The sequence below is a fragment of the Falco naumanni genome, chromosome 8, assembly GCF_017639655.2.
Source record: "Falco naumanni isolate bFalNau1 chromosome 8, bFalNau1.pat, whole genome shotgun sequence".
Taxonomy (NCBI): Eukaryota; Metazoa; Chordata; class Aves; order Falconiformes; family Falconidae; genus Falco; species Falco naumanni.
In genome coordinates this window covers 50,530,560-50,546,393 of record NC_054061.1, presented here as the reverse complement: position 1 = coordinate 50,546,393, position 15,834 = coordinate 50,530,560, and the positions used below count along the sequence as shown (strand labels likewise).

At 38.7% G+C, this 15,834-nt stretch overlaps 1 protein-coding gene across 1 annotated transcript in view; it reads right to left on the bottom strand.

Moving 5' to 3' along the window:
* PARD3B (par-3 family cell polarity regulator beta) overlaps positions 1-15,834 on the bottom strand; it is a 412,598-nt gene that overhangs the window by 128,822 nt on the left and 267,942 nt on the right. The window contains exons 17-18 of the mRNA XM_040604211.1: positions 14,183-14,389; positions 12,996-13,230 (exon numbers count right to left, since the gene is read on the bottom strand). Coding sequence (XP_040460145.1) covers positions 12,996-13,230; positions 14,183-14,389 — 442 coding nt within the window. The remainder of the gene's footprint in view (positions 1-12,995; positions 13,231-14,182; positions 14,390-15,834) is intronic.

Sequence of the window (15,834 nt, the reverse complement as noted above, 5' to 3'; positions counted from 1 at the left end):
CCTTTGACCAGTAAATCTGATCTATTATAGGCAATTTGTGTCCCAAGATACTCAGGGAATGGCTGATGTACACAAAATAAACAAAGACTGAGAAAGACAATAAACTGAACAGCCAAGATAAACAATGGCCTTGGTATCCCATGAAGCCATTAATACAACACTGTTAAACATGCTCTTCTCCAGACATGGGCTGTTTCAATGCGTTTGAGTGCTTCTGTGTCCTTGAGAAGATGAGTGAGATATGTAGTGATGTGACGAGACTATTCTACTGTAAAGAAACTCCTTTTAGTTTATGTAGCCCTTAAGCACCCCCTTGTTCGCCTCCCCTAGAGTATTTATAGTACTCAAACACATAAATCCACCTCCTCTCCTAACCTTTTGCTGTTCTCATTGTAGAGACAGAAACAGCCTGTCAAAAAGACAGACCCAGCCTTTACTTGCTATTCTGGAAATTAATTATACAATACTTTAAAAGATTTATGTGCTAATCCACCAGTTCCATAAAAATACAAGAATACAGCTAACAGCTTAAAATAGCAAAGGCAGAAAAAATTTAGTTTCCATGTGATGTGTGCATTATACACATAATCAAAGAGTCACCTATGTATTTTAATTTTAGCTTCGCTGTAACCTTTTACTACGGTGCAAATGCATTGTTTTAATAGAGATCTAGAGCAAAGAAGACAGAAGCATATATAATACAGCTACAGTTTATTGCTTTACTCTGCTGGATTGAGTTCTCAAGAAGTTATTAAACTGCTGAGGTAAATCTTAACTATTTAGTTATTCTGAACCTCAATCTGCACTTTTTTTTTTTTCAACTCTAGTATTGTTGGTTACTTCTTATGTCTGTCTTTTTTTTTTTCTTTTCTTTTTTAAATCTTTCCCAGTGAAAGATCATCTTGTCTGCGCTCCACTTCCAATCACACACAGTTCATGGACAGCAATTTATGGTATATTTCAAGTTCTCTGCAGCAGGTCTAGGGCCAGTAGTGATCTTTCTACCCATGATGACAAGCACATCATCTTTCAATTTCTTTAAACTCTAGCCTAAACCTCAAAAAGATTAAACTCATTCTCTCCAACCTGAATACCCCCACAAGACAGAGGAAGCTGGATTTTAAGCCAGAATAAACGTGAAGGATGAACTAAATAAATGTACTGCTATCGGAATACTTTTGTTAGCATACCTAGGGATGCCTAAAACTTGGTGTGCTTCTAATTCGTGCTAGAGCACATATTTTGTGGGGGGGGCTTCTTTCCTCCCCTCCAAGCATGCAGAAACATGTAAGTCTTTGTAAAACACTGAAACATCTCCACAATACAGATTTTTTTAATAGTAATTTACGTGCAGGAGATGCAATAAAACCAAATTCACTTTTGGTTTTATTTTTATTAAAAAAACCAAATTTAGCTGACGACTAAAGCTGAGTTATCCACTCCGAATCAGCAAGCTTGCATGCCCAATCAGTGTTCACCACTCACTGGGTGCAACATACTTCACAGGCAAATTAACAAATCATGCAGTTTACAGACAATCAGCACAATAGGTTTTACAGGTCTGACTGTGGTCTTATAGAACATCACTAGTTGTATAGAACAGCAAGCATTCACACTACATAGACATAACCAAAACTTCCACTTTGTAACTACTGAAATTAGCTAACATCTCACACGTAGAAACAAAGCAGCTGACATTACTGCTGTAGGTAGGTAGAATTCAAAGCAGAACTATACCTAGAAATTTTTCTACATATCTTCCCAAACCATTTCAGCCCAGAGCTCCCAAAGCCTGCCTACAGCACCCTCTCCATTGCTGCAGATGACTGACTGTATGGGAAGCAACAACTGACAAGCAAGCTAAAATAGCCTAAATAGGAATTCATTAAGAAAAAGATGGGGTAGAGGTCTTCAGAGATGAAGAGGTACATTACCCTATTGCAGAACTTACACCTATAATAATGTGCTTTTTTAAAGGAAAGAAATATTTGCTAATTTCTTTTTGAGTAATTTAGATCAAGTTACTCATTCTCTGCTGTATGTATATACATTTCAGTCATAGTAAAATGATCTGCAGCTGTATAGTGGAAATTTTTTCTCAAGAGCACTGCAGTTTGGTTTTGTGAAATCTTCACATTTCGACAAAGTTTTTATGTTAAGAATTGTATTTTACAGTGCAGACTGCATCAAAACAGACAAAATTCAATAATTTAATAACATGTACTGCTAAGAAGACTGAATGAATGAAAGTGAGCTTCGTTGATAGTCCCTCCTCACTATCTGTTAGGGAGGCTGAACAATTCAAGAGCATGTGAATGGAAACAAGCACTTCCAAATGCAGAAGATATGGAAAACAAGGGTGGGATGGCAGGGGGGAGGACAGCTAACTTATTTGAATTATTTCCTCAATCTCACTTTAATTAAAAACAGAACATTAGGATGTCTGTTATACTAAGCTACTGTAATACAGATTTCCAAATTAGAGGATAAAAAGCTAAAGAAAAAGACAACAGAGGTAGAATGAACAATGCCCGACTCATTACTCGGTAGGGTTCTTTGGCTAGAAAGAAAAGAACAGACAGCAGTGGTGACCTTGTGCCACCAGAAAATAGCTTTACAATTCTATTTACATATTATTACTAACCAACCTGATAATCTGGGGTTAGTGTGAGGATGGGTATTCACTACTTTCAAATAAGGGACAATGAATGGCACAAGCATAGTTTATTACTTCAAAAGTGAAATGCCAACGAACTATAGCAGATACCTAGTGGCCTGCGCATCCAATACTACATATACACACAGACAAATTTTCATCTTGTGAGCCAACCTTTAAGTCCTGAATTTAATTTTTTTAATTCCTACACCAGTGGCGACACGTATCTCAGAGTGTATGTAATATATACACATACAGAAGATGATAGTTTTAGTCATGTCAGCATTTGGCTACCATTTTATATTTGCCCACGTTACTTTTTTATTCATTCTTTACTGTTTCTTTTCAACAACAACAACAATGGGACAGAAATGGTAATTTTTAAGAACAGAAAGGGAAAAGGGAAAAGACATCTTCATTTTCACCACTAGGAATTATTCAGACTTCAAAAGAGTAAGATCAAATTCTCTCAAATGCCCCAGGTCCAAGCCAAGACCCTAGAGATGTCATTTCCACTGAAAGAAGGAAGCAAGCAGGGGAAGGTTCTTTGAATGTAAATATTTCTGCTAGGGGAACACTCAATAGCATAATTAACTCCTATGGTAAACATCATGCAGCATCACGACCACTGAGAAACGAGAGCAGTTGCTCCTCATCTCAAGGTGCAGCGTAGAAGCAGCATACGCAGAGGGCAGAGGCCAAACTAACAACTCCGTACTCAAGGGTCTGCATAAGCTGGGTGACAGGTAACAGCCAAGACGAGAGACCCTGGGGTGCAGAGTAGGGTAGAGAGAAGAGAAGAAAGTAACAAGGGCAGAAACCTGGCATCAAACAAGCATCACCACAAGATGGAGGGCTGGAGGTGATAAGGATGAGGAGTTAACTCCAGTTAGCTCCTGAACTTAACAGCAAAATGAGCAGGAACTGCTGGGTAAGGGATCAATCCGGTATCTCTGCATTCACACCCTAACAGACTCCGGACAAATGAGGAGTGGCAAAGGTGCATTAGGCACAGCCAAATGCAGTGCAGAGCAGGAAGCTGTAAAGAGCTTTTCTTACTTGCTACTAGTGGACAGAGATAGAAAGCGGGAACTGGGGCGGAAAGGATAGAAAGCCTTACTTCATCACTCATTTGTCCTGCCAATGTTCATACACATCATGGAAGTTTTACAGCAGAGGCAAATCTTCGGTAAGTTGAAGTGCTATATAAAATCCTTTATGCCCAGACATGCTGCAGTAGAAAGAGTGCTGCTGAGACAGACGGGCCAGTAAGTGTTCATGGTTGCTCAAAGCAATACGCTACTACACTGGTCTGTTAATGCTGATCAAACTGGGAAAGAGAAAAAATTGGTGCTGTGCTGGCAGGCGAGAGCACTCAGAATGACCACCGAGCCGTGTGATGCACGAGAGAGACTGACATAATCTGGAAGCAACAGGAGTCCAAGCAGAAAGGGAAGAAACTTCTTTTGCATGGTCAGTGTGTTGTCTAAGAAGTGAGCAAATTTTAGACACTGCCTCACTAAGTGGGTTTAAGGTTCACTGAAAGATGACATCCCATGTAGGGGCTTTTGCACAAGGGGAAAGATGCTGTCTGTTTCCATGATGACAGAGTAAGCACATAAAGAGGAACAATCTGCAGAGAAAAAAATGAGTTTGCCCATGTTAAATTTGAAATGACAGATCATTTTTTTCTAGCAATAAGGCTAAAAGACAGAAGGTCAACTATAATTCTGAAGCATTATATTCCAAACCACATTTCTAAAGGTAAGCGTATCGGTAGCTAGGAGATCATACAGAGAGGAGGAGGAACCCCTAGCTTGGCACCTCATGTACAGTAGCAAGAATGGGTAAGGGTGAGCAACACAGTATTCTGTCAAACAGTTCTCAAGAACAGTGTAACAGAAGAAGGCTGAGCTTGCAAACGGGGTTAGGCTTGATTTATTTATTTATTTATTCCAAAGAGAACAGATCAAAGTCTGCTAAAAACCGATGGAAAGGTGAGCAACAATGAGACAAGGTTACAAACAGAATGGAGAGAAGGAATGGAAACAAGAGACTGGGCAACAGGTTAGCAAGTGAGAAAAATTGGAATCACTGGAAAGAAGTAAAAGGAAAGACAGTAAAGAAGCCCTCAGAGAGAGAAAGAAGAATCCCAGAAATCGTAAGAAAATTAGTATGAGAAAAATCACACGAAAGCTTACTACTTTTTCTTTTTAATTTTCTTAAAAATAAAACTATTTGCCTGCTATACTTTTACAGGAGTAGCCAGACTAGTTCTTAAATGTATTTATTTTTTAACAGATTTATCTGAACAATGATCATATGAAGCAGGAAAATGCTGGGGTTTTTGTTTTTTATAAACACTGATGATAACTTTTGTATAAGGACAACTGTGATTCAGAGCAGCTAAGTGAGTTAACCAGTGTTACCCAAGAAATCAGCAGCAGAGCAGGCACTCTAAACAAAGCCTCTCTCAGACTCTTCTCCTATCTCCTAAACCATCTCTTATCCATTTTCTTTCAAAAGTCCTGTATGGAAAAGAAAAGGGAAGAGAAAAGGGAAGAGAGAGACAGAACGGTTCAAAGGGGTCAGTTTTTTTCTGAAGCTGGCATACCTCATATGCTCTGAAATTGTGACTACCCCAAAAGGAGCTTTGTTCCTTTTATATGTCAGCAAAACAAAAGGTCAGCCTATTGAAATATTGGTTAGGTCTGACTTTCTTCTATTAATAACAAGTAGAGACACATTTTTTAAAGTAATAGTTAAATAAATGGCTACATGTCTGCAATCATTTCAACTTAAAATGTCAACTGAATTTGATATGCCATGTGCATTTAATCAATGACTCTACATTATAATATAAATATTACTTTGGTTTGACTGCTTTGTCTGGCATAAATCATAATTTGGTGAGATGAGCACATTTCATTTTCTCTACAGATGGCTGTTAATGGCAGCACCTATTAAACTGGCACCTGCCAGCACTTTGTAGTTAAAGGAATCTGTCAGGAGCGCGCCTCCCCCACCCCTGCCTTTACCAAGTTCATGTTACAAGAACCACTGAAACAGAAATACCAGAACTGCTGGTTTTACTGTCTCAAGGTAGAACTCATACTCCGCACTGTATTCTTGAGAAAAATACGTTTTTATTGGTTAAAATGGAGCTCAGGAAGCCTTAATGCAAATTCTTGTGCACGACTTCAAACCCTTAAGGATCTTTGACCATAATGCATCTATACTACATATAGAAATACCCAACGTACTGTAACTTATAAGGAATATCTGGAATTCAAGTTTTATCCTCAGCTAAGAGATGGATCTTAGAACAAGTAACAGCCAGCTATAGTGAATGGAGGCAAAACACACTGCTGCACCGTTCAGTATTCACGAAGAATATACTTTGCTTTTTAGGACTTTTTTTGCAGAAGGCATTTCTTGGGAGAGGGAGAAATATGCCACCTCCAGAAGACCTGGAGTTTACTTTTATTGTAGCAGGTGTGCCATGCACACAGGTCAATATCAAATAGGCAACTATACATTTAAGTAGACACATCACAGAACTTAGTGCACAAAGTTAATCCTTCCAGAAAAAAGCACACCACCAAACTGCCTATTTTTTTTTTTGCTTAGTAATGGCTTGAATAATGATATTTGAACTTGAAGTGAACATGCAACTATTTCACAAAAAGCACGCTCCTTGCAAACAGTTTGTAATTTCCAGTCCTTTTAAATAGTCAGAGGGAACTTTCTGCTCTGATCTGTTAAGTAAATATAAATCTTGTTATCCAAGTTCAATAATGAGAGCGAGGGGTCTATTCTTCTTCACTGCACTTGCATACATCTAACGTTAATGAGATTTATGCATGCATATTAAGAGGAGAACAGATGCTTAATTAAACAAATAAGCCTTTAGTAGGCAGTCCACATGATCATTTTTAGAACAATTCCCCTTATTTTCTCTGTTTTAGTCTGACTATCAATGTAGTTAAGGAGGAATTAATACGGTAGAGGAAAAGAAAAAGTGAAACATATAAATCAAAGTGTTTGTCTTTTTTTAGTCTCAAATACTTGACAGACTTGAGATACATTAAATTGATTAGGTATCTTCTCTCCCTCATGCTCTTGTGCTCTTTAAAGGAAACAGAAGTTTTATTTACTAAATTTACCTATTTAAAAGTGGGGATTTTATTAGACAAAAGGAAATCAAGGCCTCTAAATAGCTCAACTGCCTTGTTAACTGATGGCATCAAATACACAAGCACAATCCATCTCAGATCATTTTGCTATTGAGGACAAAAAGTTCCAAACCAACTTCAGCCTAATTAAAATATAATTTAGTCTTGCTTTTTTGTAATCTACCCATGTCCACGCTGATTTCCAGCATCATATGTACAGACATATAAATTAACATTAGTTATATACACTGCCTCTCTCCAGCTAAAGCTTATTATTTGCTCTTTCTTCATTGCATTGCTAACTTTTCTACAATGCCTAATTTCTTAGGGCAACACAGAGCAGAAAAAAATCTCTCCATAAGCTATCATAGTGCAATACTTAATGGAAGTCAGTATCTGTACATTATGCTATCTACTCTGCAATACTATTACAGGCTCAACAGTGGTGGTTGTAAAAAGTATCATTCTAAGCAGAAGGCCTATAATAGTAATAATGAAAAAAGGGTCATTTCAGTCTTCCAACTAGAATGAAAAATTAAAATCACTAAGGCACTTAGCTTAAAGGAAAATTGGCAAATTAAGGGGACAAAAAATAAAATATTCATGCCTCATATTGTGAAATGGAAGGTAAATAATTTAAGTGAACTGTTATGTGGGAAAGCACACTCTTTCTGAAAAGGAAAAAGCATATGTAACTAATACACATGTATATATTCTTGCTTCCTGGGCTTACAGTTACATGTATACATGCACAACCATGCAAGTCATGGTTGATGTGCAGTATTTGTGAGGGATAGGCATTTTCTCACCTATACTGATTTTGAAAATATTTGCTAGTGGACTAGTGAAGGTAACTTGACAAGAGTTGCCTTATAAGAAGAAGGTTGGTTGGGTTTTTTCCCCTGAATCCACCCTAGAAACAAAGACTGAATGAGAGGGTGTTCTCCCACTGCACTCCAGTTTGGCAAAATCAATTACATACTTGCTCTTAAGATTTTTATACCACAAAAAATATTACTTCAGCCTACCGGTCTCTGCCTGGGGGAGCTACCTATTAAAGTGCCACTGGTGTGGCTGCAGTCCATTAGCCAACTTACCTTCATACCCATGAAGCTGAAAGGGCTGCCCAGAATTTTTACAATCACTCTCTGGAAAAGGTAGTGAGAATGCTGTAGACTTATGGTTATTATATGCCAGGACTGTAACAACTGCTATGGGATTAGGATACAGAGCAGCACTGCACAGCAGAGGTCATGGTTCTCTGGTGATTTAAAGGTTCAGTCTTTCATCAACTTAATTTGGAAACCAACACAAAGCCTACTTTTGTTAGAAAAGAATATTTTGATAGTATTTCAAAGAATGGCCATTAAATAACCATAGATCACAAATTTAAAATCTAGAGTTCATCACCTAGCAAACTGGGGAATAATTTTTTCTATTATTAACCTCTTAGTTAGATCAGCTTTGCATTCCTGGTGCTAAGTGATAATGTAATTTGCATTAGAGCTCAGCATCAGGGATTTCTAACACCCTGCACCAACTCTTCCAAAGAGCCAACAGAGCCACCTCACAAGGCTTTAAACCAATGACACTACACACTACCTTTATTCAAAGGCATAAATAAGCTGTTTCACTATAGTATTTCTCATGAAAACTTAAAACACCTTCAAAAACATGGAAGCTCATTGAGGTTCAGCAGTCTCCTCAAGACTCACCGTGCACTGCAAGAATCAGTCAGCTCAATGTAACAAAAGGGAGATGAACTGAGAATTGAGTCTGGCACTGTATAACCTTGCTGCTGTTACGTACCTGCATAGAACTAAGTATTATTTCTGTTTCAAAAGAGTTTCAGCATAGATGTTAGACACTGGCTTTTTCCTGGGACTGCAGTATATGTTTAGTCATAGCTCCAGTAATAAGGGTATTGAATGTAGCTGTTTTCCTGATCGACAGTATCAATTTACTTGTCTGTTGTCTAGTGGTGGGTTACTTAGTAAGCTATGATGGTGCAATGTGCCAGACAACATCAGAGTAAAATGTAATGCTCCTCAGCTGATGTTACATGCAGTCAAGAGAGTCAACTTCTGTTGTTCTTTGGACAACACACATACATATCCAGTACGAAGGCAGCAACATATGCACCAGAATGAACCAAACACGAACACAAACACTGTGCAGTCTGCACCTCAGTAAAACAGTACTTTGGATTAGAGAGACTTAACTGATCAGTAATAACCAGTGTCATATTTATTTCAAATCTCCAGTATATTAACTAACTTTGAGCGAAGTGCCACAGCCATTAAAATGCTACAGGAAAGAGTTCCACTTAACACTGGGTGAAACAACAGGACATTTTTAGAAACAATGATTACGAAAATAAAAACATGGTTTCTTGAAGGTCTCCCTGAATCACAGTCACCTAAATAAAGCTTCAATCCAGGAAAAGCTTAGCAAGAAAGCAATCATTCTTTTTTTTTTTTTTTTTTTTTTGTATGTGTAAAAAAAGACCAGGAACTACAAGTAAATAGCAGCTGAGCAACAGATGAGGCTCTAAGTGAAATCTGTTAGCAACTGCTAACAGCTTTGCTATTTTCTGTTGTTAAATTAAAAAAAAAAAAAGTAAAAAACCAATGCAGTAGCAATTCCAATATGTTCAAAAAACTCAGATGCAAAAGACTAAAGCTCAACACTTCTTGTGCTACAGATAAATACTTGGGTTTGGTTTTAATAACTTGAAATGCTTTGTTATTGATCATAGGGCAGAAACAAGACAACCCACATAGACATACTATCAAGATAAAACTTGTTATAGTTATATATGTGACCCAGCAGGTACAGCACAAAAGTCCCACTGTAGACAAGTGCAACTCTTCCAGCAGTTGCTTTAGCTTCAAATTCTACTTTGCTTTGTCCTTTACACAACAGCCCTGGTCATTCACCAGAAAGTGCACGGGTCTTAATTAGCACTGAACTTTCTGGCAAGATCTCAGAAATATTTTCATTGTCCTTCTGGAGCTTTCGACACAGATTATCGTTTTCTACTTACAACCCAGTCTTGACATGGGTTCAGCAAGTCTGTTTTCCTGTTTGGATGCATCTACACAGCACAATGCAGGCACAGCTGAAAGAGCTCTGAACAAAACAGCCCACAAATTACAAACAGCGTGAACAGTGTGGGGGTTCCGGCTCTCAGTAGGATCAGTTAGTTACACGACTGCAGTCACTGGACTAATTTAAAAAAAAATATCTATGGCATTGCCTGGTCCCAGGCAGATATATCCTCTTCTGAACTCCTGCCAGTTGCTTTCCTAACTTCTTTTCTCTTGGGTCCTTCTCTCCTGTCAGTCTAGTAGGGGCTCTGTTCCTTGCTCCTCATTTTAGTGGTCTCCCACATGGGGGATTCACAGTACAACCACCACCATATCTACAAAAGGCACGCTGCAGATTCCCTTCTCCATTCGGCTTTCTGCTCCCTTACGGCGTTTACATTTCTAATGCCTCCTATGGCAGGTTCCCCTTCCAATTTAAAATCAGAACGTCAAAAACTGAGCTCATCCCTGTTTTTAAATACTTCTCTCTACTTCTTTCGCTTAAGCTACCAAGAATTAGTAATCACCTTGCCTGCTGCAGAAGCTCACAACTTTGTCATCTTCAGCTTCTTTCTTTCCTTCCACAGATGTTCCACCAATAAAACATGCCAGCTTCATCTCCACAATGTCATAAAAAATCTGGCTGTTTCTTTCCATCCATGTTGCTAAAATACTTGATCATTCAAACCTTCTTATTGCAGTCTCCTCCTCCCTAGCCCTCCTGATGCTCACTCGTCACTTCTCACATCAGTGCAAAACTCCAGTTTGAAAAACACCTCTTGAATCTAGTATTTAGTCTGTATTTGACCTCTTCTAAAGTTCCCCCATTAGTTTCCAATTATTTCTTTTAAAAACATTCAGATTGATTTTGTTTTTCATGTAATCCACAACAGTTTCTTCCTAAAAAATACCAGTCTAGCTTTGCTCATCTTGAGTAGGACATATGGTCCCCAATTCTTTTGTAAACTCATACTGTTTGCTCTTGTTCAATCTTTACAGGTCACCACCCTTCTTTCACTTTTATCGTGGCAGGGATTCCCTAGGACTCTCACCTTCTCAGGAAGGAATTTCTTCTCAAGAACAATTCTATAAATTCTACAGAGAAACACTGATGAGGACACAGAACCTCTAAAAACCTCCCAGCTGAACTGCTAGCTCTTACAGACAACTCCTTCTCTGTTCACTATAACCTGTTGCTTCCATCTTTGTGGCTTTGTAGAGATTTTGAATGTTGTGGGACAGAAATTCCCATTCTGTGCTGCCATACAGACACTAAATATTATTAACAATTACTGTCTGCTGAGAAAAGCATCAATCTAAACAAAAAACAAGCTTATGAAAAGAGCAGATATATAAAGCTCGTGTAATAACCAAAATGTGAAATACATTCTGAAAAAGGAAATCACTAAGAAGGGTAACCTATTATTCCCAGCTTTGCATATTGATCAGTATCAGATTTTTTGTCAACTACAATTTCTTGTTTTGGATTCTGATGTCATCCCATGTTCTCTCTGGCTCAGGCATCGCACCCCTGTAAGCCTGCCTTTGCACTTCAAACTCAAAATCTGCCAGTGATACATGAAACAGAATACTTATCCTTTCCTCAGACCCCTGTGTCACTCCCGTCCTCTTCCAACAGCCTATTCACACCAAAGAGTTACAAAGAATGAAAACAGACATAAAGCTTAAGATACACAAGAGAGTTGTGGAAACCAGTTGTGGAAACCATACTCCTGTTTTTTCAGTGTTTTGACTACTGTTCCATGTTAAGCTGTATTTATTTAAACAGTACAAACACAAATCCATGTGCCATGCGCAGGTGTGAGTATGTGTCTCCTCGGCATTCGTAAAGAGACCAATCTGCCTGCAGACTGGTACACTCAACACACCTTCATCTTATGAACACTAGCAACTGCTGAAATAATGCAAATTTGGCAAACAAGCACACCTACCGATTTTTACCAGTATCTCTACAGTGCTCAAAAGTCGATAGGACAACTTTGAGGATTCATACTGACGATACATGGAAGAAAGTCAGCTAAACCCCTCCACGTCAATATAACACAAGCCATTCAACTCCAGAGGATACAGCAGCAGAAAGTTGCAATGCGAGTTCATGTATCACCACCCTAGTGAGTATCATTGTGAGTGAATGATCTTGCAGCTGAATTTCTTAGGTTACTAGTTAAATGTATCTTTGCCTAAAGAATGATTGCGGCTTTTGTACGCATCTGGCTTGTCTACAATACAGCATGCTAGGAAACACCAATAACCTCCTAAAGTAACATTAAGTGTTCAGTGCCACCAGTAACCACATGGTCATACAGTCTAATCTCCTCCAGGTGACCATTATACTTCATTCACATACCCTATATTAATTGCAAAGATCTACTTAAACGGAAAAACCTTAATCCTCAATAGAGTAAACAGATACCAGAGACCAAACACTCCAGCAATAGCAAGGAAATGGCCTGAAGAACTTTGTTTAATCCTCTGATGATTCCAGAGATGCAAAACCAGCCAATAGCCACAGAATAAACCCAAATACTTGCATGCTGGGCAGGGAGGACGGTGAGCCTTTATCCACTGTGGGCAACGGTTGAAGCTGTGAAGCAAAGATTTTATCATAGCTAGTGGTTTTCAGCAACTGCAAATGTTACTAGACTGTTTACAGTAACAAGCAATCCTGCTCCCCCCAAAGCTTGTGAAGGAAGCAGATAAGCAAGGGAATAGAAGGTGAAGGGTCTGAGCGTGGGAGTGGGTCATGTATTACTCACAAATATTCCCCACAAAGCCTTCCCTACCGACACATGTTTGTTTCTAGCCTGAAACCTTGAATCTTTTCTGACATATGGGAATGAATTTCAAAGGCACAAAAAGACATTTTGTCTGCCAAATGTCTTCTGCCACAGCTACAAGTTTGGTGTAAAAGTATAAACTGCTTTCTTTTTAAATAACATAAACATTATTTTGAGTCCAAGTGAAATAATTTTTCCACTACTTTATGGAAGTATCAGTTGTTTCCTATGTTATACTGAGAATGGGTGGCTGGTTTTGCTTTGTAAAATGCCATACCTCAACATGACACCAAAGCCTTTCTTCTTTTTCTTTTCTGGATCTTCGTTTTCTTCCTTCCTTTTCTTCTCTTTGTTTTTAGATTTGCCCTTTTCCTTTTTCTTTTCTTTCTCTCTATTTTTTTTGTCTTTTTTTGCTTTGGTTTCTGCATCTTCTATTTCAGGGTTCCCTGAAGGGGCAGATTCCACGTTCTGAGCTTCTTGACCAGAGTGAGAGCTCTTATCAGAGAAACCATCTGCACAGAATGAAAAAGCAGCAATGAGGATGGCTAGGGGCCACCAAAATACAAACACATGAAATACAGCATGAGTGTCTACAAAGTGCTCAAATGACGCACAACATTTACTCATTTTAATTTAAAAAGCAGACTAAACGCATCTAGTGACTTCAAGCAGATTTCTATTGTAAATTAAATACAGAGTTACTTTAGTGACTACTTTTATTATTTCCGATACAAAACCCCTGACATGGTAAAACATTTGGAATCTAGCTTGTTAACCTCTGTCAGCTTGAGAAAACTGACACACTGAGAGCTTACTTCAACAGGAGATTCTGGTGACTGATATAACCAACCTACGTAACAAAACAGTTTCATTCACTCCCTGGAATCTTTCTATTTTAACGGCTGAACAAGAAATAGATACACTGCTCTGTCTGGTTGGAGAAGAGCTGTGTTGATTCTGTCTGGGGGGCTCAGGATCCAAGCAGTTTTATGCTCCATGCTAAAGACGACATGTTTCCAGACTGAGGTCTATAAGCCCATAGTGACAGAATGAGCAGCAGGGTGCTATCAATACACTCTGCCTTGTCTATAACAGGAAACAAATTTCTCAGTTGGAGAAGGGGGAATTGTAGACAGCTCTGTAAAACAAGCAAGATAATTTTTAATGTAATCTCAAGAAGGCAGCTGCTTCTTGAAGTTGAAAAATATAATTATTTAAGGATTGAGTTCTAAATCCTCCAACCCACCCCTGCCCCGAAGGAGATCAGTGAAAGACTACACTAAACCCAGTCAAGGTTGGATACTATACTGCAAAGACAACTCTATTCAGTGGAAGACATGAGCAGCTTTTAAAATGCTATCAGCTTCGATTGGACTAAATCACTTGCTTATGTGCTTTATTGAGTTGGCCCTCAATAGTGCTGACTGAAGGTGGCTCCCTCAATACATGCCATTAGCAACATACCCTCTTCTCCGTATTCAGGTCCATCATAGGACTTGTCAATGGCAGCTCGGAAACTCTCGTTACACCCCCGACCACGGACCACGTGAGGCCTGGGTCTGTGAAAAGGGAGTTCATTCTTCCTAACTTCAGCCACAGCAGTCTGAAGACTCTCAAGAGAACTGGACTTCTTCAATCCCAGAGTAGGACCAAAATCTTTGCCAGGAGAGTCTGGAAAACAAATAGTTAAGTTTTGGGGTTTTTTAACCTAAAACCATGCAGAGAAATGAAACTAGACAGACACATTTAATTGTGTACTTTATTACTTGGGGCCTTTGAAATACTATGCAATCAATGTAATTTGTTCTAAAAATAACAAGTTAAAACTACTTCAGTAGATACCCCCATTCAGACTTGGAGGGAATAGCACATAATTCACAGACCTGACAATAGTGATGGGCCATAGCTGGCTCACTTTGTCACTTTAAAGCCTGCACCAGCGATAAGGACGGGGTTGCTTCTTCCTCCTTTGACAGCAACACCCAACTGGACACTGCTAACAATCTCAAAGAGAGCATTACCCTTAGGCTCACAAAACCAAACATTGCTACACAACAAAAGTTTCGGGTTTTAGGATGAATCAGGTTGTACGAATGGTTGATATTTTCAAACACATTTCTCTCAAGAGAAGATATTAATAGTTCTCTCACAGTCTTATCCAACCTTTTTCCTCCAGCTGAAACTAGTACTACGCTATCAACATATACAGCATGTTTTTCAAGAAACAAGTATGTCCAGAAAAGTACAGCTTCACATAAATGATGTTGCTGCCTTTTTCCTTGTTTATATGCATAAGAAAGCACTTCATACAAAAAACAGCAAATACCTTCCCAAGCCCCCCAAACCTTTCCTCTCTAAATGCTTGACTATCTGACCTTAGAGAGGACTTTTGTGGTAGCATTGGTGTTAATTAGTATTAATACAATGACAGTAAATAGGTAAAGAAAAAAGTTTAATGAACACATGCATACCAACCAACAAAGAAATTCTCAGCTTAGTTTAAAAGTCTTTGTAGGATCTACTTAGTTTTTATACGGCAGAACAGTAAATGACATACAGACACTGAAGAAGAGACTGCCTTGCAATATGCCTTCTGTCTTTGAGAACACAAATGCTTTTGTTTTCAACTTCTAAGGCAAGCAACAGGAGAATATAAGAACAGAAGACTTTTGCATACATGTCCATATACTATCACGCCTGAAGTGATTCAAGGATCACAGTAAAGACATGTTCGTACTATATGCTGTGATTTTAGCAATTCTAGAGTGCAGGTATTACCGAACTAGAACAGTGTGATCAGTGAATTCTTAAAAGGAAAAAAGCTAAGAATTGCCACCTAATAGAGACTCATGAGTAGTGTCTACATAAAGCAATTGACACTTCTATTACCTGCAGACTGATATGTAGCTGAAAATAAGGTGGGGAAGTGGGGGGGTGCAGAGACAAGTTTAAGGGCAGCCTGTGCTAGGTCACACAGTGCAACCTTCCTTTTGCTCACCAACTGCCATTGCGGAGACTACCGTTACCGCCAAATCAGCAAGTTAGAGCAATGACTCCCATACAACAGAAAGGTGCTTAAAATCACTAAAACACCCCTTGTGCGTTAGTAAGAGTCA